Source organism: Rhea pennata, chromosome 5 (genome assembly GCF_028389875.1).
Source record: "Rhea pennata isolate bPtePen1 chromosome 5, bPtePen1.pri, whole genome shotgun sequence".
Taxonomy (NCBI): Eukaryota; Metazoa; Chordata; class Aves; order Rheiformes; family Rheidae; genus Rhea; species Rhea pennata.
In genome coordinates this window covers 42121768-42145327 of record NC_084667.1, presented here as the reverse complement: position 1 = coordinate 42145327, position 23560 = coordinate 42121768, and the positions used below count along the sequence as shown (strand labels likewise).

General features: G+C 39.4%; 1 protein-coding gene across 1 annotated transcript in view; it reads right to left on the bottom strand.

The window, feature by feature from the left end:
* LRP5 (LDL receptor related protein 5) overlaps positions 1 to 23560 on the bottom strand; it is a 175748-nt gene that overhangs the window by 32521 nt on the left and 119667 nt on the right. The window contains 6 exon segments of the mRNA XM_062575962.1: positions 808 to 1010; positions 1918 to 2241; positions 5146 to 5330; positions 5697 to 5923; positions 7884 to 8173; positions 10104 to 10320. Of these exon segments, the coding sequence (XP_062431946.1) occupies positions 808 to 1010; positions 1918 to 2241; positions 5146 to 5330; positions 5697 to 5923; positions 7884 to 8173; positions 10104 to 10320 (1446 nt within the window).

Genomic DNA, 23560 nt, shown 5'->3' with positions numbered 1-23560 from the left:
GAAAGGATACCATAAAATCACCTAATTCTCTACAAGTATGAAGAGACCGGTCCAGTTCCACTGAAATCATGTCACTTTGTTTAGATACGACTGGCCAAGAACAAGGGAAACATACCTTGCCCATTCGCCATTTGTTTTTATATTCTTATTCAAACCATAGTTTTTAAAGAATCTGTTATCCTGTCCTCGGAGTCAAGCTATGTTAACACATAGCGTTGCCCAGAAGAACAGCCTACTTTTTTCCGCTGTAGTGTGGATAACTAGCACAAAAGAATTAAGCCTCCAAGCCAGTAAAACAATTAAGTGTGTGCATAAGTCTATCCCTGTTTAGCACAGCAATCAACTCTGTGTTGAATCAAGGTTTAGGTACAGCTTGGAGAACTGAGAGTGTTTTCATTTTGGAAGAGCTTTACAACAATGGCAAACGGTCACAAAATTGGCATGCGCAATACTGAGTTTGGTACATAAGTTTTCTATCTTGAGCGTAACCCAGAGATACTGAATTTGCCTTACTTCATCACCTATTCTTAACTAAATATCGCAGATCAAGGCTTACAGTTTCAAATACACATGACGATACAGTTATCATATTTTATTATACTTCTTTGTGTACAAACTAAAATCACAATCTTAAAAGCCTTTAGTAATTTTTGTATGTAAACAGAATAATACATGAATAAGTACTGGCAAGACTGAAGTTTAAACTAAGGATTCCTTGGTGCGAGGGAGAAAGAGTGAAGTCAAGCATAAAACACAAAGCACACAAAAAGGCTCACACAAAAGTGTATATACACCATGTAAACTTGCCTGAGTACCGTCATCTTTGGCTCTTTTTATAATATTCTGACGTCCATCCACCCAATAGATCAATTTATCTAAGGGATCATAATCTATAGCCTTGACATTTCTTAGACCATGCATAGGCAGGATGATATCTGGACTTTGCTGGTCATCTGGTATCATCCGACTGATTGCAGACTTCTGGCTAAACAACAGGAAGCTGGTAGGGGCTGAAACAAGTCAAAACAAAATGTTTAAGACACCGTCAAATGTATTGGTAGCAATCACTTGCACATTTAAGACAAAGAATGTGCAGAGCAAAACCCAAAGAGATAAAAATATTCATGATGAAAACTAAGATAATCATAGTTTGCAATTTTTGCTATTAAGCTAAAAAAAGGCATCTTATATCCTCTTGAAGAGCAAATGCACACACCCTCACACCAAGACAGTATTTCCGTTTTATATTATGAAATAATGTCCATGTGGGATGTAAGTAACGCCAGTGACATTGTGAAATACAGAGTCACAGGTTTTTACATATTATCCTCTCATCCGGTTAAAATTTCCTTATACGCTGCTGTGCCAGGATGTCTGAAGGTCAGTTTGTTTGTTTGTTTAAGTCAACAGCACATTTTCTATTCATCTGCTATTTTCATTAGAAACTTAGATTCCTACAGACAACCGGTGAACTGGCAGCTCATAATACATACATGGGGAAAATGAACTTACGTGATCTCCTAAGTGCATGTGCATGCTGCTCAGACTACTTAGGAAGCTGTTTTCTTGGATGTTATTTTTGTTGACTTTATTAACACTTGTCTAATTAAAATGCTTGAGGGGAAAAGATGTCTTTGTTTAGAATTTCTCTTCCACCCACCTACGCACTCAAGTAAAGACTAGGAAAGCTCCTAGCACACAGCAGAATCATGTCAGCAAGTGCTTCTAGTTAAACAAGACCACACTTGATAGAGCTGTTATTTCTAAGACATTAACTGCAAATCTTCCAGCCATTATTCATTTCACAAAAATGGACAAAGAACTCCACATTCTGATTTCCCTTTCTATACTAAAAACAGTACAAGCAGCCAGGAGCGGCAGGTACTGAAGAATGCAGTAGTAAACAAAAGGGCTTACAGCTACAGTTCCTGCTGTTGGGATCCAAGGTGTAATGAGCAGCACAGCCGCACCTAAATCCATTCGGTATGGCAAGGCACAAGTGGCCGCAGTGGCCATTGTTTTGCACACAATCGTTCAAGCCATCCTGGCGTGAAGAATGAAAGACCAATATATCCATTACGAAATCCAGATGGCCCTGAATAAGTGTCCTGTTCTTCCCATTGGTCTTGTCTGCTCTTTCAATACTGTGAAGATTCCAGTCCGTCCAGTAGATATAGTCGCTGTATTGGGTTAATCCAAATGGATGAGGTAGATCATCTGCTATGATTTCTCTTTCTTGTCCTGCCAAAATAAGGATAATCAACTAAAGGATAGTTATGATGAAATGGAGGATGAAATGATGAAATGGAAAATGTGATGCATATTAAGAAAAAAGTTTTTTCTTTCATTTTTAAAATAAAACATCATTTCCCCGGTCGGCATCATGAGATTAAAGTTTAATTATTAAGCAGTATCTACTGAAGAGGTAAAACCAAAATATTTGCATTCGAAAATCTTATCTTGGTACCCTATCTCCTATAGAGCAATTTGAAGTGTGCCAGCTTATTGCCTTTTAAATAAATACTACTCTATGTCACATGCTTAACATCCTTAATGAAGGTGTTTTCTGATGTTTAAGAACACCATGAACTCCAGGAATCATGTAAGCCAATAAAATCCCCCACACAATTGATATGCACTAGTGACATGCAACAGATTTGAGATTCACAGAGAAAGAGCTATGAGAAATGATGCTGTTGCACTCAAGAAACAAAAATCATTTGCAGTAACATACAGCTACCCAATGGGATTAGAAAACCATTTGTTTGGCAGAAAGCCCAACACACCCACACTCTGTGGCTCAGTTAGCAACATTCATAACACATTTAACACCTTCTAGAGCATTATATGGCCATTGCCAGAGATGCAATACTAAAGTAGATAAACTCTAACTGCAAACCACCTTCCTAAACATATTCAGGTACAAACCTCCATGAATCTATGCCATTTCAGATTAAACAAAGATATTCATTTAATCATTAGCATCATCTCCTCCTGTCTCAAACAACATCCTGTGCTAGATTTTATAGAACACCCTTTTTTTCTTCCCTTGCCCTCCTTTCCTTCACGGCTTCTCATATTTGGTCAAGAATAGAGAAAAAAGAAAAACCTAAAAACAAGAACATGAAGTCATTTTCCTATAAACTATTACTAAAGCAGAGGCAGTTTTCCCAACTACCTTTAGGCATCTGAAGTGCAAAGCTGACAGCACCACTGTTCTGCACACTCTTGGATACTTCTTAAAGCAATTTTAGTTCATGGTGATGAGTTCAGGAGACAGGCTTCTTTGAAGGAAGCAGCTAAGCCGCCTATCTGAACTTTGCCAGTTGCTAGACAGAGGGAAATCTCCCAAGAGGATGATTTTTGCCTGATGCATAGTGTTTATCATCTCAAAGAGTAAGCTGAGACAGCATCATTCATCCACTTAAGAGTGCTTCATTTACTGCTGACAGGGTAGATGCTTCTATGAGCATCTCCCACCCTGCTCCTTTCCTGGCAAGGAGTCCAGCTTGGCATAATGCAGGTCAAGTTTTAGCCTAATATCATTTCCTTAAGCAACCAGTCCACTTGCTGGAAGTCTACCTGAGTCTTCACACTCTGCTAACTACAAAGATGGCGTACATCACTGCTAGCTTCAGCAGTCCTCCTTCTACTTCCCCACCACAAAAAAATGCTAACAGTAGGTTCAGTTTTAGAACTAGTTTTATTTACCGCAAGCAATTTGAATATTTCTTCTCAGTACCACAGAAAGTTTCTAGTCTAAGTTTGCCTGTGGTAAACAGCTACAGCAGTAGCTATCTCAAAGCAACGAATACAAGCAAGCTGTAAAATCACTGATAGCCTTGGAATCCAAAATTGTATGGCTATATCTGTTTTCCAGAGCTTTAATCCTTTTTGTCTAAACTTTTCTGAAAATGCTTTTTCTAAACATCTCTTTCTAACATCAATTTGTCAATAAACAGAAATGTTTTACTGTAGCTAGAGAACAAGATAATACAGTATATATATCTTTTAATAGAGAAGCATTAAAAGGTGCAAACGTTAAATCAAACTACTGATACTATTGAACTGTTGTTTTTTTAATAAGTCCTTCCAAAACATACCAGAAATCCCTTTTCCCCCAAGAACAGCTTTTTCAGTGTTTTTTTTTTTTTTTTTTTTTTGAGGGAGGGTTGGTGGGTGTGTCTTTTGTTTTTTTAATTAGAGCATGAGATTTATGAATACTTGTGCTTGTAGAAGCACAAGTAGATTCTCTATGCTCTGAAGGCATGCACAAAAACGTCTTTAAAAAAATCTCATTCTAATGGTAGCTTTTTACAATGATTAAAAAAAAACCCAAAAAACAAAAAACAAAAGTAAGTTGCATGGATGTTATGCGTGTCATCAGCCAGAGCATTACTGCAACAATCCCATGAGAGTTTGCTTAAATACAGTGTCTTCAGCCACATAAACCTTACTTTTTATATTGGAATCCAGAGAATTAAAAAAAAAAAAAAAAAAAAAAAGTATTTCATTCATTAAGATTACAGGTCAGGAACTTCTGGATTCTGATCCTATCTTTGATTCACTGTGTGAATTCTGTTCCTCACATTAAAGTTCATAACATCTGCCTAAACTAACACCTTGAAGACCTAATATTTATAAAACATCTGGAAGATACAAAAGCTCTGCCAGCTACAGAAATGAAAACTCTCTTCTTTTACCGATTAGTTAATGTCAATTTTAATGCAGAAGTTTATACATCTTAACACAGCTTTTTGTGTATCTTTTGGAATCTGAATGGAAGATACGAAATTTGTAAGCCTAAGAACAAAAAATGTTATGATACACTGCAGAAGTTACCCTTTATTTTTATCCCTTTAAGCATCTAGCTTTCAATTTTCAAAAATACTAGTCACCACAAACTAGTAACATACATGTTTTAAGTCTAATAAATCTAACACACTCAACATCTTAAATCACCTAGCTTTTTCTCTAACACTTAACTATGCAGTAACTCTCAAAAATACAGGACTTAGTTTGTGGACAACAGTTCCAAAGGTTTAATTAAAACACTCTAAGATCTACTCAATCCCTTCACTGTGGTCACTGTATATTTCTGCAATGGCTGGTGCAACTCTGTGGCATAATATAACAGCAGATTACCTAGCATATTTGACGACTCAATCATGCTTGTATCTAAGTCAGTCCAATACAGCCTTTGGTCTGCATAATCGATGGTGAGATCATTGGCACGACCCACTTTATCCACCAAAGTGATGCTGTTTGTTCCATCCATATATGCCCGCACAATCCTAGGTTTACCTCCCCATTCTGTCCAGTACATGTACCTGCAGTGACAAATGGAAGAAAAAGGTTACGGATGAACTGGGTGAGATTGACCTTAGCTCTATGGTTTGATTTTTCTGAATCTATTTTCAGTTCATTTAAAAGAAACAGGAATAACCCACGTGGCTATATGTATATTACAGTACTGCTTTCTTAAACAAGGACCGCCCTCCCCCCCCCAAAAAAAAAAAAAGAAAAAAGATCGACAATTCCTAATTTTTCCACTGCAGCCCAGAAGATTGTGGAATTCTAGAAATGTTTATCATGTTTCAAAAAGCCTGAGGAAACGGTGCTACAGAAAGCGTCAAGTATCTAGGCACATACAAGTAGATGCAAACAAGGCTTAGAAAAATAACCAAGTCCCTTACCCTTTGGTAGGGTCAAGAGCTAAAGATCTTGGGTTGTCCAAATCCTTCCACACGAGAACCTGCCTGAACTGTCCATCCAGGCGGGCCACTTCAATTCGATTAGTTCCAGTATCTGCCCAGTACAGGTTCTTTCCCATCCAGTCCACAGCCATCCCCTCAGGATAATCTAGTCCAAACTCAATCACATGCTCAACAGAGCTCCCATTCATGAAAGCTCGGCTTATGGTCTGGAAAACAATTGTGTAAGATTATTACAGTGATTTATGGATACCCCACTAAAATAAAAATAAGTGATTATGAAGTTAGTATACACAGAAGTTGTGAAAAATAGATCACTGTTACATTTTCAAAATAAGCTTCCACTGTCAAAAAAGATGTATTAATACAAGATAAAAAGGCCTCTATTCAGAGAAGCTGGTAGTTCCTGATGACCAGTCCAAAACATCTTAAAAGAACATGATTTTCAGAAAGCACTATGCATCCACACATTCTTCCTCATCCCTTCTTCCTCTCTTCCATTTGCTCATAAAAAGTAATATATATATATATTTATATATATATATTTAAGTACTTAATTCTTTGTAATGCTTTAAGTCTCAGGAACACATTTCACTTTAGAGAAATCTGAACTAAACTGTTTTTCATGATCAGTCACCTTGAGCAAGTTTGCTGATCCCATCTACATTTCAGCTATACACACTCAGCAAAACAAATCATGGGACAATGTGAACACACAAATAAACCACTCCTAACAGGGACACTGAACCAGTTCCCAGGTAAATCACCAGTAACATCCAGGACCTATGTACAATTCCCCTCTCCTGTTACCAAATTAACACTGAGCAATCATTCTACATTTATTCCTAACCATGGGTTTTATGTCAAAAACAGAAATTGTGTACTATATTTTCACAGGTGTAACTCACATCTCAAAAAACATGCCATCTTTTCTTTGAAAACGAGCCCTCACATAACCTACCCCCATTCAGAGGGAGTGAAACACAAGGGATGTAGCAGTCGCTGCAGAAAAGCAAGCAGTCTAGGGAAAGAGGAGGAAGGCTCTGAAGTTACACTACCTGCAGGGGGTTAAGGGCAGAGAAGTGAAAACTCAGGCACCCTATGTCATGTGTGTGAAAATACAATACACTGGATGACTCAGGAGACCACAGGCAATTAAAATGTTTTCCAGTTCTGCACAAAGTGACATTGGCACCTACTCATTGATTCATTGGAAGAAAGGTATTTTCCACTATAAATGGTTAAGACAGCCCTAGTCCCAGCTCTCCACATGCTTGTCTGAGATTTATTTAGTAGTTGTGTCTGCAGCACACTAATTTATTACCTTGGCACTGTTCTTAGAGGAAAAGTATCTGCATCACCGACTCCAATGTTAACACTGAAGCACAACCCTCATTAGTCTTCAGAGAAGCTTTGGAAATTGCACTACCACCATGATTGCTAAAAGTGAGCTCTGCCCTATTATGGCTAAGGCATATTGGCAAGGAAACTTTGCTCACAGAAAACCTATTAAAGAGGCTAAACAGAGGAATTCAGTCCCCAGTGAAAAGTATGTGCCATTTTCTACCATTACTTAATTCACTTAAAGTTAAGTGATACTGCTGGGGAACGCTCTGACATAAAACTCAGGGGACAACACGGTGTGGAGAGGACTATGCGAGCTCCCTGGCCTCCTCTGTGTAGCTAAATCACATCAAGCTGGAGCCACAAACTAACAGTAACTAATCCAAGGTTCACTTGCCAAATATTAATATTGAATAAGGTTGTCTTCCAAGTCAAAACTGGAGGAGGTTAGTAAGCTCAGGAGGTTGCCAAGCTTGATGTTTAAATTTCCCTGCTACGTGGCATGAACATAGCTCTTCTACTATATATATGTGTGTATATATATATATTTATTTATTTATATATGGATGCAACACACGTGGCATCCAAGATTTAGACATTCGCTACAAGCAGACACCAATTTGAGTTTTTATTTGAAGTGGGAGCGTGTCTGTCACCCAACTGTGCATTCAACAATGCAACTGTCTCCATCCCCAAGAGTCTCCTTGGATGCAATTCAATGACAACATTAGCAACTGCATGACAGATCATGTAACAGAGACCTTTGTTAGATCAAAAGAACTGCTCTGTGGCTCTATATTCAGGGAATTTGCATGTCAGTAATACCTTCAAACTAACATCAGTCCAATAGATTCTGTTATCAGACACATCAAAATCCAGAGCAGATGCCTCCTTGACGCCAGTAAGGGGAATAGCAACATCATTATTATTGGTTTCAAGGGAAATCCTATGAATCGCTGCTCTGCTGGTAAAAACTAAGAAGGCTTCAGGAATGATGCAAGTCTTCATGTCACTCAACAGCTCAAGGCCAATGGGACAAGCACACCTGGTCTCCTGGGGTGTAAAGAAACACAGATGGCTGCAGCCTCCATTATTCTCCGCACATGGATTAGTTCCTTAAAAATAAAACAAAACAAAACAGATATTGGTGCATTGAGCAGGCAGGTTGAATGGAAACACAGTTTAATTTTCAAAATAATTTAACACTATAGGTTGTCAATGGGGAACTCCAGAAAAAGTCATTCAAAACTAGTTCTTTCCTTCAACCTAAGGATTAAGAGGTTGGTTCTATCCTTCCTATAGTAAAAATAACTGCTGCAAATATATTCTTACAGTTTCCCCAAAGATTAAATTCCTTCACTGAAGGCAGGCAATTACAAATATGTTTAATTTGGCATATGCTCCAATTTGGCTATTTTTGGCCAAGTAACTAACCGCTGCATCTCTCTGAAACTGTCAACTTTTAAATGTGCTTGAGTTCAGTGACACAAAATAGTGAGAAGAGCTAGATGACTGCTGTTCTTTCCCAGCTGCTTAATTTAATGATGAGATTCATTAGCAGAAGCAATTCCAACAAGATCACCACAATTTTACGCTTACTTTATTCATATGAAAAAACTGACTAAACCTAGAGGGAATGTATGGGGGTAAGCGAGCATCAGAAGACAACGGAGTGCCTCTCTCCATCAATGGAAACCAGAGATTTAGCTATTTAAAGGCAGCTACCACAAGGATATCTCCAAGATCAGTCTCACTCATGTTTCTTTTAATTTCACCTTTCAGGATGTACAGATTTCAGACTGATGCCTTAGCTTATACAATTTTTTTTTAGAACTGTTTGAAATCAGTTGATCAGACTGATTTGCTCCAGTGGCCCACCACTGGACAGCAAAAAACCCGATTTTCTAAGAGTTGAGTTCCCCACCAAAACCACACCTTCTCAGACCCACGTAAAGCTCTGCCGCCTGGGTATGGAAGTTTCATGTTACGCAATGTAAGAAAACAAGCTCAAGGTCACCCTTGTACCTACTGTCCTGACTTTGCTGGGGGAGGTTGGTAGGAAATACAGTTTGTGATGCCCCTGTGGTGCTGTGACACCCACTGCCATTAGGAACAAACCCTTTCACAGTGTATCAAGTTGCAACATGAAGATCTTATGCTCTAAGTATAACCTCCAGAAAGGCTGGAAATCCATGCACCGGCAGAGTGTAATACCCCATACATCATTCTGTTGCAAGTACTATCAGTAGTTTCAATAGTAGACCAGTTAATGCACTTACTGCTGTGCCCAGACTCCAGCCTTCCAGGTTGTACACAGATCAGTAGCGAGTATGCCTCTGTCATGAGGTATTAACAGAAGACTGAGGGAATTCAATCTGCTTGGCAACACCCATTGCTTACTCTGCTGCACTCTGCGAACTGGAGCCCTAAACCAAATGCCTTCGTACACCTCTTCACACTGCAGGTTTCATCAGATGCAGTGGAAGGACACAGAGCTCCTGCTGTGTGCAGATAGTTCCTGCCCAACTTGCGCTCTAACATCATGCTTAGGGCAAGAGTTAAGTGCGTTCCCTTTGTGCCCAGGCAACACTGTAACGGCCACTGTTGGTGAGTTGGTGACTATGACACACTAACTGGCAGAGAGAGAGCATCCTGCCAACTGAAGAACACTAGGACTTTGTAGTGGAAGAAGAGAACAACAGAAAATGGAGCAATTCCATGAGCACTGGAAGTAATGATGGCAGACTACCTATGGATTGGAGACAGGAATGAAATTCAAGCCTTTACTCTTTCCACAAAGTCAAAGACAGTGTAATGGAAACCATGGAAGGCTTACGTTGAGTGTCACTAAAAACTGGAAGCAAATGCTTCTTTTGAAATACTATGCTTTCCCAACTGCACAAAAGAGAGGTGCTGTTTTCCTTTAAAATCATTAAAGCATATAAGACTACAGTTACTCTCATTGCAAGTGCTAAAAGGTTACTTAATGGAAGCAAGCCCATCTAGAAACTGCTCTAAATCCAGTGTATGACTGTTTCTGCTTACCAAATGCCTTGGTAACACTTGTTGCTTTAAGGCCCATTAAGTCTGGCAGTTGATCGATAATGATGTCTCTGCTAGCCCTTATCTTGTGCACCCTTTCAATGCTTCGTCTTTGCCAATCAGTCCAGTAGATGTAATCTCCTAGCAGCGTGAACCCAAATATATGTGGAAGCTTATCTTCTAGTAGGGTTTTTCTCATTGTTCCATCAACATTTATGACCTGTGGGAGACACAAGGAAAAAGGGGGGGGGGGGAAATCAGTTCTAATGTGGTTGCAATTAAAAAGACAATACCAATCATATTTTGACAACTCCTCTACTTTTACACAACATCCCAAAATGCCCAGCATGCCTCTTTAAAAACAATACAGTTTTAAGTTTGTTCAAAGAGAAATCAATGGAATGATGACCCTGCAAGAGTCTCACCCTTCATCCGCTTAAAAGCTAAGCAACGTGATATCAGTTCAAACTTGCCATGGCAGGGCTTTGGGGGATGGGGGTGAGGTTCAGGAGATTTTCATCTTCATTCATGTCTTGGTCTCACTTGTGAACTCTCCCCCAAAACAACTGAGTGCTAGAGTGTCCTTTAGCACTTGCTCAGCAGGTTGGATTGCTAGAATCACCTTTGGGACTTGATCATGGGAACCAAAAGCCATCAGAATCCTTTTGATCACAATAAGGCCAGGAAGAATCTGCACCTGGTGGAACTGCTTTCCAAAATACCAGTTTTTACCACAATATAATTACAGTTTTCTCACTCTTGTGATAACAATGATCTTTCAGATGCCAAGTCAGTACTGACTGATATAAATCCGTCTTCCTAAAACTGCAGAGAAAATTTCATAGCAGTGGAGATGGGATAAGCCCCTCAGACACACACCTGCTGTCCAGTAATTATTTTACAACTGCTCACTGCAATGGCCTTGTGCTATCCCACTTTGCTTGACACAGAAGGAAAGAGATTCACAGAGACTGACCAGGATCAATCATTGTTGGGCAAGATAGGAAAATAAGATGTTAAGTTAAAATCCCCCATGTCATATGCTTAAACTTGCATCCCCCTAAGCACAAACTGCAATAATCTTTTCAGTCTTCAAAACAATGGTTACCCATGCCAAGAAGAAATTTCTTTATCAATCCTCTCTATGGAGCAGACAAAACCCAGACTCCTCTCCATCCTGCTTCTTGCAACTGATGGCTGCAATGTAACTATAAATATTTATTTTAAGTGCTACCTGAAAATTTAGATTGTAGGCAGCATCAAGTTCACTTTCATATTAAAACCAAAACAAAGACCACCACACTTAGAACTCTATTTTCCAGTGTGAGTCAGTCAACAAATGGAGGTTTGCTAGAAATGTGTCATAGGTGGACATCTGCTGTGCTTTGACTCAGGTTATGCATAAGCTGTGACTGAGGCAGAAATTTAAGCCATCTCATCTTTGCCATCATTTGGAAATTACTTGTTTATTCAGAATCAGAATATTTAACCTGTATCTCTCAGTTTGTAAAGTGCGCTAAGTGTAAAAGCAGTATTTGTTTTTGATTAAAAACATTTATAATGTAAAGCCAATGTAACATTAATCTATTAAATGCTTGCCAATATACTGGGCAGTCAAAATCATCCACAAGTTGGGAGGTAGGAGCACACACACAATTTGCTAACAGTGTGAGTAATGACAATCACCATGTCTCATTAAATCAGCATTTGAATTTCAACACGTGCATGCATAGCCATGGTAGATATCCAAATTTAAAAATGAAACCTCCAACTCGAAGGCTGAGGCTCCTATTAAGGTTGACCAATGTCTTAAAAATTTGTGAAAACAACATGCATTTCTTCCATGAGTGAGTTAATCTGGGCACAACGTTTCCTTTTTTGAAAAATTAAGATGGGGTCACCAGTTCTACTAATGAATTTTATCTGAAAAATTTGTTAAATGCTAGCACAAATGGGACAGATGATAGATTTTCCAACCACCACCAGGCAAATAGCAGAGAGGAACAATCAGCTACTGCATCCTATGTTTATCTGTGCTATGCACAGAAGTCATCACTATAACACAGTCATTATTTTGTGTAGGAGGGTACAGATGTCTTTAAAGGCAGATGATTGGAACAAGTTCATAATAACGTTTAGACTCTCTAGCAGCTTTTGTGGATTTGAACATGCACTATAATATAAACTTAATACGTGAGATAGCAAATATGAAGTCCAAAACAAGAAAATGTTCAAATTTTGCAATGTTAGAAACCCTTGATACAAAAATCTCTTGGCAGGCAAGGAGTCAACAGCAGAAAGCAGCCTTATGAATCAGCACACACCTTTTTCACCTCTTTTTTGTGCTCTTAATAAAGGAAAAGGCTTAAATTTTTCTTCTTTACTTTTTTTTTTTTCATTAACAAGAAAGAAAAGAATTGAAGACTAAAAAGTGGAGAAGACATGCATAGGCATTGTCTGCAACTGCCGAGAAATTTCCCAGACACCCTGCAACTATGAGAAAGGGTAAATCCAAGGATTCTCTCCAGATAAAAAGCCTCCTGCTGGAGACAGTTAAAAATAACAGTGACATTCCTTCATACTAAAGTTTTGGGGAAGTTTTGTGTCAACCAATCAAGCTATAATTCCTCTACTACTGGGCAAAGTAGTAGAGACTTAAGATTAATGTCTCTTTATTTAGTTAAGCTAAATAGAGTACATTAAAAAAAAAAAAAAGGTTATGTCTGCGGTTAAAAGTCAAATGGTTCTGCAATTATCTCATTACATCATGTCCAGGCAAACTCCAAATGCTCGTTTATTTAAAACAGTATCAATCCCACAGGCAATACTGCAGGTTCAAGAGTTCATCATGCATACTCAGGTGCTGGATCCAAACTGGTGCCACGTTAAGCAAACAAGCCACAGTTTCCTTTACAAACACAATAAGGCATCGAGAAGACACTGATCAGATTAGCATATTGCAATCTACTATATGTATTTTTTAAACAGAGACGGACAGTAAAAGTATAATTCAAATATTAGCCTTGTCAACTAAAATACATCAGTCTCGGATTGCATCCAAGGATGCAGAAGCATACATTATTTATATTCATGGACATCTGTGCACGTCGTTAATTTGCACAGTCACCACTGAAGCTATGAAATGAAAAGCCTGATGGGCAATCTAGTCCTATCCTGTCCCAGTAAAGAACGAGTCTACATTATACCACTGAAGAAGCCTAATGGGAATGGAGAGCAAACATTGGGTACCAGACGGCAAAAATATGTTTAATGCCTTTTATTTTGGCTAAGAGGGAGACAGAGTAAGAGTTTTCTTTCTTCCTCTCTCCCCTCAAAATCTAAGTGGGCAGAGGAGCAAAGGAATCCAAACACTTTCACTTGGGTGCAGCAGGTCAATCTGGACCTGGAGGATTTTTCCATGGTGGGTAATCAGGCCCTCTCAGCGGCAGCTAAGCGGGACATGGTAACCATTAGACCATCTTCTAGTAGCAGCCAGGGCAAAGCTTGAATAATTAATGGTGAATTGTCAGATGCAGTTCAATATAGGCATACATACATTATCTAACTTGGAGAAGGGTATGAGACTAATCTTGCAGATAAACCCTAGCTGCTTGGTCTATTCTCTTTTTTGAATTTTGCTGTCATCCATCTTCTCAGAGATTCACTTCCTCTTTAGCACTTGAACTGAAACCATGAGGATGCAAAATAAGAAGTTACTCTACAAACAGGCCTCACAACGTGGCCAGAAGCACAACTCTTCACCTTAAAGCAGCATAGCTAACAAATACCCTATCAACTCACAATTTCATGCTTGTAGTTGTGCTGACTGCAGCGCAAGGGAAATTATTGAGGTGTATGCAGATTTTAGGAGGAAGATAATCTTATCCACAGAAAACTAAGTGCATTAAGAAGCTCTCTGCATGGTTCCAGTACCTAAGGACACTGTCCCATATAGAATATATCAGATTTGATATAGTCAAAAGAAATGCACAAAGAATTCTGAAGTCTGTTTAGGCAGCTGCATTACTGGTTCCTGTATTGCACTGATATTAACTGCTTGCCAGACTACATAGTGACCCATGCAGAGAGATGATCCAAGAAAGGAAACAGTATTTTGGGGTCCAGCTTTCAGTTAGAGTCAACATCTTGAACTGATTCAACACGTGGCTGCACAAGCACTAGTACCAGCACCAGTAAGTGGGCAGTAGAGCAGAAAAAAGGCCCTCTGGCCTTAAATACTATTCTTTGGTGGTACAAGCACATTGTTTTATAAAATAGCTTTCCTTTTCCCTGTCATTATCCAAAACTTTTTGTCAAAACAGCTTAAGGCCCAAACAGGCTTTTGGTACTTGGGAATTTCTTCTTCCTCTTTCTGTAACTGATAAATCTTGACTTGGGTCAAAGGATACACGCAACACTAAACCTGCTGTGCTTTCCATACAAAACACTGCAAGGCCCCCTTGAACACACACTAAAAGCCCCTGATTACTTCAGTGATAAATTTTTTAATGAAGCATCACCAAGCATAGCTAAAATCCATCCTGGGCAAAATAAAATCAACATCAAATGCCTTAATGAACTAAATTACACAGAAAGCATGGTAAGGTGATAGTGTGTGATTTTGTTTAGATGCCACTGCTACTGCAGCATACACAAAATGACTTAATGAATATTTCCAAATATAACACTCAAAAGCTCTTGGTGCTTTGAAAAAGATTAAAGTAAAAGAATGCAATTAAATTCTACACCTCAGTGTGATTCATGTAGTCAGCTTGCATCTCAGGTGCATCTGTGAAAGAACAATGATTCGGCACACATGCAGAATGTCTCCCGACAGAATAAAAAAAAAAACTCACACACCTTGCTCCTCTATTTAATTCATAAAGATAAGACACAGTTTATTCAATCGCTACAGACAAAGCTGTGGCAAATAGAAACCAATTCTTGGGCTGAGCTAAATCACTAAGTGAACAGTGAGCAGACAGAGCAGGCTGGCCCTGGTACAACAGTGTGAGCGGCACACGACCAGGGGAGCCACACGTTGCCTGGGCTGACGGTCGATGACAGTTTTGCCAGAGAGGGGGATTTCAGCCTGTGGAGGAGGAGAGCAACTTGAATGGCTTCTACCAATTCTCCCCAGAAGTCTCTGAAAATGCATCTTAAGGGAACTGTGCCCAGTCATCCTTGGCTGGAGAAAGGACCTATGAGACATAAGCCATATTGGTGGCAGTAAATAGGGAAAGAAAAAACTCAAAGGAAAAAAAGGAGAGAAGTGGAAAACCCCAGAGGGTCAAAAACCTTGCCCCAGAAAGAGAAGAGGGAAGCAGCTGTGAGCAGGCTGTACCACAGTCTATATTCAGCTGAGTTTAAGCCATTCGTTAACATTTCCAACAGCTGAAGTAGAACCACCTTTCATCAACACTTCAGGATAAAAGTGGATTCCTTTTTCTTTCCTTTTTTTTTTTTTTTTTTTTTTTTTCCATTCTGAAGGGGCTTAATGCCAGGCATGTGTTGGCAGATGCTGGCAAGCAGAGAAGAGAATAAATTAAAAACAAACAGTACCAAAACTCATATATCAACAAAGAAAGGGAGAAAGAAGGAAAACATATCTGGCCATATTTCCACCAGAACGGACTACTCGAGTGTCTTAGCAATCTCTTGGCTCAAACACTTGGGTCAGAAATGAGAATCTAGAAAGCAACTCCTCATCGTTCTGTCAACTGTGTGAGAATATAAATGATTTTTAAAAGACTGTCATGCAATAATTCCAGTCCATCTTGACAACATTTAGGCTGTCTGGTAAGAGATACCTCATAAATAAAGTTCAATGTGTTTTCATTGTAATTACATTTCATGGATTAATCATTCTACCACAACTCTTCCTTTAGACCGTTCTCATGTCAGGTAAGATTTGATACAGACATACCACACTTTATTATTATTTTCTGAACTGCCACCTTGCTTAAGTATCCATGCCGGTTGACAACTTCAAATAATTTAGTCATTTACTTTTTACAGATTTCAGCAATCCTACTTCTTTAAGAAGTTCAACTATGGGCATCTATCTACATTTAGAATAAGCTGTGAACCAAGACAGCACAGAGTGAAGCACCCCTCCTGAACAGCAGATAACAAATCTACAAAGCACCATAATTTGCAGATTTGCAGTTTCTGCAATTTGCAAAGACACAGAAAGACACAACACTACCCTTCTCTTATAGACCTTTCTCTAGCAGACATTTCCCCACTTCCCACTGCAGATCATGTCATTTTACCCTGTGGAGGACACAGCAGGACAAGATACTTCCCTATGGCTGCATGTGGCTCGTATTTTCACTCACAAAACCAAGCCATTTTAAGATGTCCATTGCAAGTGGGACTATTAAGTGCCATTACGCTATTTGGCAGCCTTGCCTCACGTGGGCCTTTACGACCTCCAAAGCTGAAATACAGCAGTAACAGGAGACAGTCCCTGCCACCAGGCTCTGCATTGCAGCTGTGTCACTATGCGAGCCCCACTAGCACGGAAAGCAAATTAGCTGGTACATAATACCAAACCAAAACAGTCTGAAAAAGAGCCCTCCCTCCAACATTTTTTGAGAGTCTCCAAATAAATAAATAAATTAATTAAAAAATTCACAACTACTAACCACACACTCTGCGGTGTCACACACTACCATGGCTCAGTTAAAAACTCCACCCAGAGACACTATCAGAGCACCACTGGCTCTCTCAAGGACCATGACAAGAACATATATGTCCCTATCCACTCATTACAAAACGCCTCTTAAAGTGAACATCCAGCTCTGAAGGTGCAGGTCCTGAGCTGAATTCAGTGCTTATGATCAGCTTCAGCATAACAGCCACATGTGCAATCGACAGTTTTTATTATTCTTCCCTCTCTTCCCCTCTACACGCTTTGTTTTTATGAGTAATATCTCAGCTCTGTGCCAGGTCACTAGAATCCAGCCAGATTGCTGCCCTCTCCTCTTCCCTCAATCTCATCCTATAGGACCAAAAATGCTCCACAAGAGCAATCAACATGTCCTGATCACAGATACTGAAGTTCTGCCAGGATTTCACCCACAGTTTATTCAGCTTGAGGTCTGCTCCCCATACTCAGTGCAACTCCTGAAGTGCAGGGGGCTGTGCCTCCTGCCCAGCAGAAGCCTGCTTTCAGCATCTCCCCCAAAGCAGGCCAGATGCCAATGTCTTTCAAAGGAAGAAGTGGTCAGTGCTGTGCTCACATAGGCTCAGACAACCTCTCCAAGTACCAGAGAGAAGCCTGTCTCAGAACATCTCTGAAAAACAGCTCCATCTTTGAGATCACATCGACCCATTAATCAGGATCTAAAACTGCAAGACAAAGACTATATATACAACATCGCCCAATGGCGTAGCTGTGGACTAAGTCAAAGGTTCAGCCTTCAGGCTCCAAAAGCATTTTTGGTTCAAATTAACCATGCAGTGCTGTCACTTCCTTTCATCAGCAGAAAGGACTGCAAACATTCCCTTCATTTATGCTTTAGAGATCCCAGAACACTGCTGGGGACACCCTTGTAGTTCATTCTTCTCATTTTTTAATTCAGCTCAGTTACAAGGTTGTTTATCAAGAGAGACCTGGCTTAGTTGGTTCTTTCTTAGGTTGAAACAGTTTGTGTTATGAGAGCAAGTGAAAAACAGGCCCAGTAAAGTCAGAAGTCCAAAAGTCAGCACAAAGACTGAGACACACAGTACACCTGTGGAAAATCACAGCCCCAGAAATCAGTGTGCTTTCAGCTTGAGGAAATGTATTAAAAATCTAATGGACTGGACCAAAACAACTGGAGTTATTAATTCTTCCCTAAATGTGTCAGATTCTATCAGATTACTGTTTACATGCTAAAAACCAGAAACGGTCAAAGGTGCATGATACATACTACGAAGACCTTTCAGACTGCATCAGCATTTAGGTGCTAAATCTATCACATGGGGTGCTACAGTATAGGCAGAGAAACCAACAGGTTAGCACTTTTAATTTTTTAATGTATCAAACCATAGGACATAAAAAGTGCTTTTAGTAGAAATGGGGGAAGCTTACTTAAATCTGACAAAAATATTTATGAAGAAATAGTTTGGCCGATGAAAAAGAGTGCACTAAGAAAGTTCCAGATGAGTATCAAATCATAACTAATTGACTGGCATTCTAGGGATGTTGCTTTCTTGACTGGATACTTCAAAACTGTCTGTTCCAAAAAACAAAAGTTACCACTCCAGAACATTTTTATTCTCAGTTTGTTCCATCTCATACAAATTCAAATATTTGCTTCCAAGTGAATATTAGTTAAGTATTAACTTGTTCAAAAAATTATAAAGAAACCAAATGTAACAAAACAGAAATTTACATTATGAAAAAGAGTCCTGAGAAGCTTATAGTGATTTCTTGTTTTCTCTGGGAATGCTATATACAAAATAGATACCTATTGCAGTGGTTACTATCCTTCAAAATAAATAGTCTTTATGCTCATATTATCACCATGTGAGGTGCTTATTTATTTGCACCTTAATTCTGTTCATAGTTTTGATATGAGATCACTAAAACTACCACACCACATTTTCCCTAGGACTTCACAAAACTGTATTAGTTCCAGAGAGACCATTGCATTTGCAAACAGGCTTTTCAAAACTCAAGCATATATAACAAGCTCTAACAGAGATGGATCAATGGAGAGTTTTTTTCTTGTTGGCAAGGCTGTGTTGACATGACTGTGATCTTAGACCTGCCTACGTTTTATGAATCCAATCTAGGAATAGCTAATGTTCTCCATATGAAGTCCTGCTACATCAGCCTGACATTTCCAGGACTTTGTTCTGCTTACAGGATATCAAAGGATTAAGGGTGCAGCTGGTCAATTCTGCAACTTCTCTCCCATAACCAGGAACTGCAACACTGCAGCAAGCTGCACTCCTTAAAAGGGGAAAATTTTGAGCACAAACTTTTTCAAAATAATTTACGGCAACTGGCTGCAAGACCTTACAACTGTGCATGGAAGATATACTGAATCACTATTTCAGTTTTATTTTTAAGTAGTAGTTCCTTGTTTAATATACTCCAGGAAAATCTTACCTTCTGTAAATACAATTTTTTGTTCTGAAACTCTGACCACCATTAGTTAAGTTCCAAAGAGCAAGAACAACCCTAAAATTTAGCTAACGTCTTTTATGAAAACAATATGCATTTCCAACTTCTGAATAACAAGCTAACTAGTTCAGGAAAGAGGAAGAATTTAAATTTTTACTGTAATATTTTTTAAAAAATACACACCTTAATTCTTCTCACTTCTTCCCCCATTTCCCTTTTTCTTGAAAGTGATTTAAATAGTTCTATTAGATTTCTATCCTCTCCTTCCCAAATCCAAACATTTTCCCAGCACTACACACAACTAAAACTCTGTGGAAATAGCACATCATATAAATATTTACCATGCTGTACTCCTGCTGACAAATTGGGACTGCACCTACATTTCTAATCTATATTCACAGCATAAAACAGACTTTAAAAATAATATAGAATAAGCCTAATATGAGAAATAATCCCTGGCAATGTTTTGAATCTGGAAAACAGAAAAGCAACTTAAATAGTCAATCAGAAATCTTTTAAAAAGTCAAAAGGATGTTAAGAAAAATGACTACAATTGATCTTGCCTTAAAGTACAGGATGACATCAGTTCTGTTCAACCTTTCTTAAAGAAAAGACTGGTTCCCCTGTGCAATTTGCCATGCTAACTTAAATTTGAAATGAAATAAAAATTACACTAGATGTATTTACTAGTGCTATTTATCTCCTGTTCGTTTGCCTACTCAAATACACGTTGATTAAAACCACGAACAACAACAAAAACACCTCCTGAATTCAGGTGTTCTCTTTTATCTTACAGACAATGAGATCTATGAGTGATTAACTGAGAAACATTCATCTAGCCATGACTCCCCCTTAAAGTCTCTCCTTCCGTCTCCATTTTACACGCAATTCTAGGTCTCACATAGTTAACTTCTGTCCATGGCAAGCTAAGATACAACTATAAGTGTTTTGTCCTGTATAGTGGAAACTCTTGCTTGGAAATCTGCTTATCTTCCTTTGGAAATTCACAATATTTTTATTTTCTTAATCTCATCACCGCTCAAATACCAGCAGCCACTTGTAGATCTTCCAGCCTCTTCACACTGCAACAGATATGCCTCAGGGAAGCAAGTGGTGAATCCTTTATGTTCTAAGTCACCAGAAGTGTCACGTATCGAAGTCTTATGGGAAATCAAAACTTGAGAGTAGACCCTAGACCCTAGACGAGTTGTCATGTCCATATATACATGGCGCAATACTGCAAAGTATGGATGCTTGCATCCCCAGTTAATAATGGATTAGCCAAGACTCATGCAACTCCTTAATAATTCCTCAGAAATGGAACCAAAGCACTCTCGTTAAACAAATATTTGTATCACAAGGAGACATGAAATACTAATCCACTACAACCAGGCAGCAGGCATACACCACCTCCTGGGATGAAGGCAATGAAAGTCTAAGGTCCTCTGTACACATCTAGGAAAATCAGCTTATTTCCTGATCTCATGAAGCCTCCTGGCTCAAGTAAACAGTGAATTCTGCTCATGATTCTTTTCTTCTTTCACCATTTCTAGAACCTCCATATTTTGAGTAAAATAGTAAATCCAGTCTTGCATGTCACCATGTAGGGCATATATCCACAAAGCACAAGTAAAAGCTATGCACAGAAACCCAAACTAGCATGTCCACAGTTACTTATACCAGGCCTAACATAAGACACCTCACTAATGTTGCTAGCTCTTGCAGAACAAAACCATGCATCTCTTCAAAGCAAGCCCTTTTGCACACAAGCCACCTCACAACTGAAATATTATCGCTTGAAAGAACAGATCCCAGCAAAACTCTTCTCTTCCTGCCTTGGTAAGATGCTTGCACTCACTGTCACTTTGGATTAGCAGTCCTATCCATCATATTTATTGGAGACACTAAATAATTCTTGCTTATAAAATTCAATCCCATTTACAATTAATATCAGTAATTTGCACTGGGTAGCACTCAGATGCTCTTTGGTCCCTGCAAATCATTAAAATGCAAAACACATGTTTTTAGATCAGCTATTTTCAGCTATTTTTAAAGAAAGCTACCCTTCCTTCTCAGGCCAAAGCCTGACAAATCAGACAGACTTCAGAAGATTTTCTGAAGCTCAGCCCATTAAGGTTCACCACAGGAAACCCAATCCTGACCTGTCCCTGTCTTGAAAGACTGTGGTACTGAATGTGCTTTGTGGTGTTGTATAGGGAGGTGCCACTTCTGCTGCTAAAGCTCAAGCTCTGTTGTGGGGTAAACATAAGAGACCAAGGTATACCAAGGTATCAATGCTCTCTTCAGTGCAGCAGCCCTCTCTGGAGCTCAGACCTTCACGCAAACCCTAGAATTGCATGAGCTAACAATACCAGCCCTGTTTTTAAATGGCTTTTTCCCTGAATGAGCTCAGGGTACTTCCACAAAAAGGGAAGCAACTTTATCCTGTTCTGGCAGGGAAATGGAGGCACAGGAAAGCAATTGCCTCAAATCACCAAGCCATGCAGAGAAGAGATTACAGAGCTTTTGAAGAGCCAAACTAACCCTTTATTCACCATACTGCAGTGGCTCCTTTCACATACTCATGAAGAGAAAACATTGCCAGGTGGAATTACCTTCTGAGTAAGGTTAATGTGTAATATTTTCCACTTATTAGAAAAGAAGGGGAAAAAAAGAAGGGAAGAAAAAAAAAAAAAAAAAAGCTTTCCCAAAGTTCATATACAGGGCTAGTTTCATTTAAAAGAATATATATTCTTCAGGCCATATTATGCAGCTTATTTTTCAATCCAAGGCCATAAGCATTGTCAGCAGGGAGCATGAGACACCTGTAGAAGGCCCCTGAACGTAGACCTAAGTGAGGTTGTTCATCAAGAGCTTCCCAGATTAAGCCAACAAGAAATAGCGGAGTCAAGGATTTAGCTGAAATTTAGACTGTTGCAATAAAATCCTCAAGATTTAGAGTGTCCTAACAAGGCCCTCTAGGTTGCGTGACAGATTTTTAGGGTTGTGTCTCTCCCTCCCAGCATAAGTAAATGAGAGAAACACACTTAGCACCTATCTAATAGCAGAAGAGTAGACCCACACAAGGTCTTTAGGAAGTTAGCCACAGCCAAATGCAACATGCAATCTTATTCTGGTGGCATCATGAGGCTGGTCTAAGGTCATAATCAAGACCTCTCTGTTCCAGAAGACAAGTACCTAGCAGTACCTTCTATTCTAACTTGAGATGTTAACTCAGATATCAGGAGGAAGGTTTGGCTGTATGGCTGGAATATTAGACAAAAATTGATCCAAGTGTGTAACCTCAAATAAGCCACCAACTCTCTCAAACATCACTTTTCCATCTGCAGAACATGGATAAAATTTCTTCCCTTTTCCTGAAGCCTGCTTTGCCTGTTCAGACTGCTTCTCATACCAAAGGCCAGAGCCAAGTTGAGGTTTCTTTCAGAGCAGTTTAACATTTGGCAGCCTGTGCTGCTCAGACCAGTTCAAGCAGAGGCCACCTTGCCCTAGGCCCCTCATTCCAGTATTCATACTGCCACCCTCTTGCTATGTCAGCACAACTACTTGTGTGGCCACATGGCAAGTGGGGATTGAAAAATATAAAGCTTTCTGGCTGTGTTATTTTCCAGCTGGATTGGTTTCCTGCTCTAGTTTGCCACGTGGCTTCGGAGACCACTATGCCACACCAATCAGGGCAGAAACACATTGTCCGAGTGAGGGAAGGTGACTGCCTGCAGGCACAGATGCAAAGAACATGTAAAATACCATCTTCACAAATGTAGTAGAGGATCCATGAGAAAACTATCTTTTCACATCACTGAGTAACAGGAGAGCTCTCTTTCTGGAACAGCAAGAGTGATTTTATACTTTAAACTAACTGGGGGCCATATTCATAAATAATAAATACATCAGGTTTAGCTCAGTTGGTTAGGCTGTGGTGCTGCTAATGGCAAGGTCATGGGTTCAATCCCTGTATGGGCTATGCTGAGGGTTGGACTAGATGATCTCCAGAGGTCCCTTCCAACCTTACCATTCTACGATTAAATAATTGAAGAACTATGGGTAACAGTTGACCACTGTACTGAGGGGGCTGACAGTTGATTAGAAACCAATTATAAAGCGTGTGCTTCCTTATTGCCACGCAAATGCCCCCCAAAAGCTCATATTTAATGTGAAGCCAAAAGACCTTGAAGACAAAAAACCCAACTGGATCCCAGACAAAAGGGGATAAAATACAATCAGCAGAAAGTGCACAGGCAACTGAGTCACCCACAGGCTGTGCCTGCAAAGCCAAGCAATAAGTTACTGACCACACACCACCTGTAATGTGCCCACT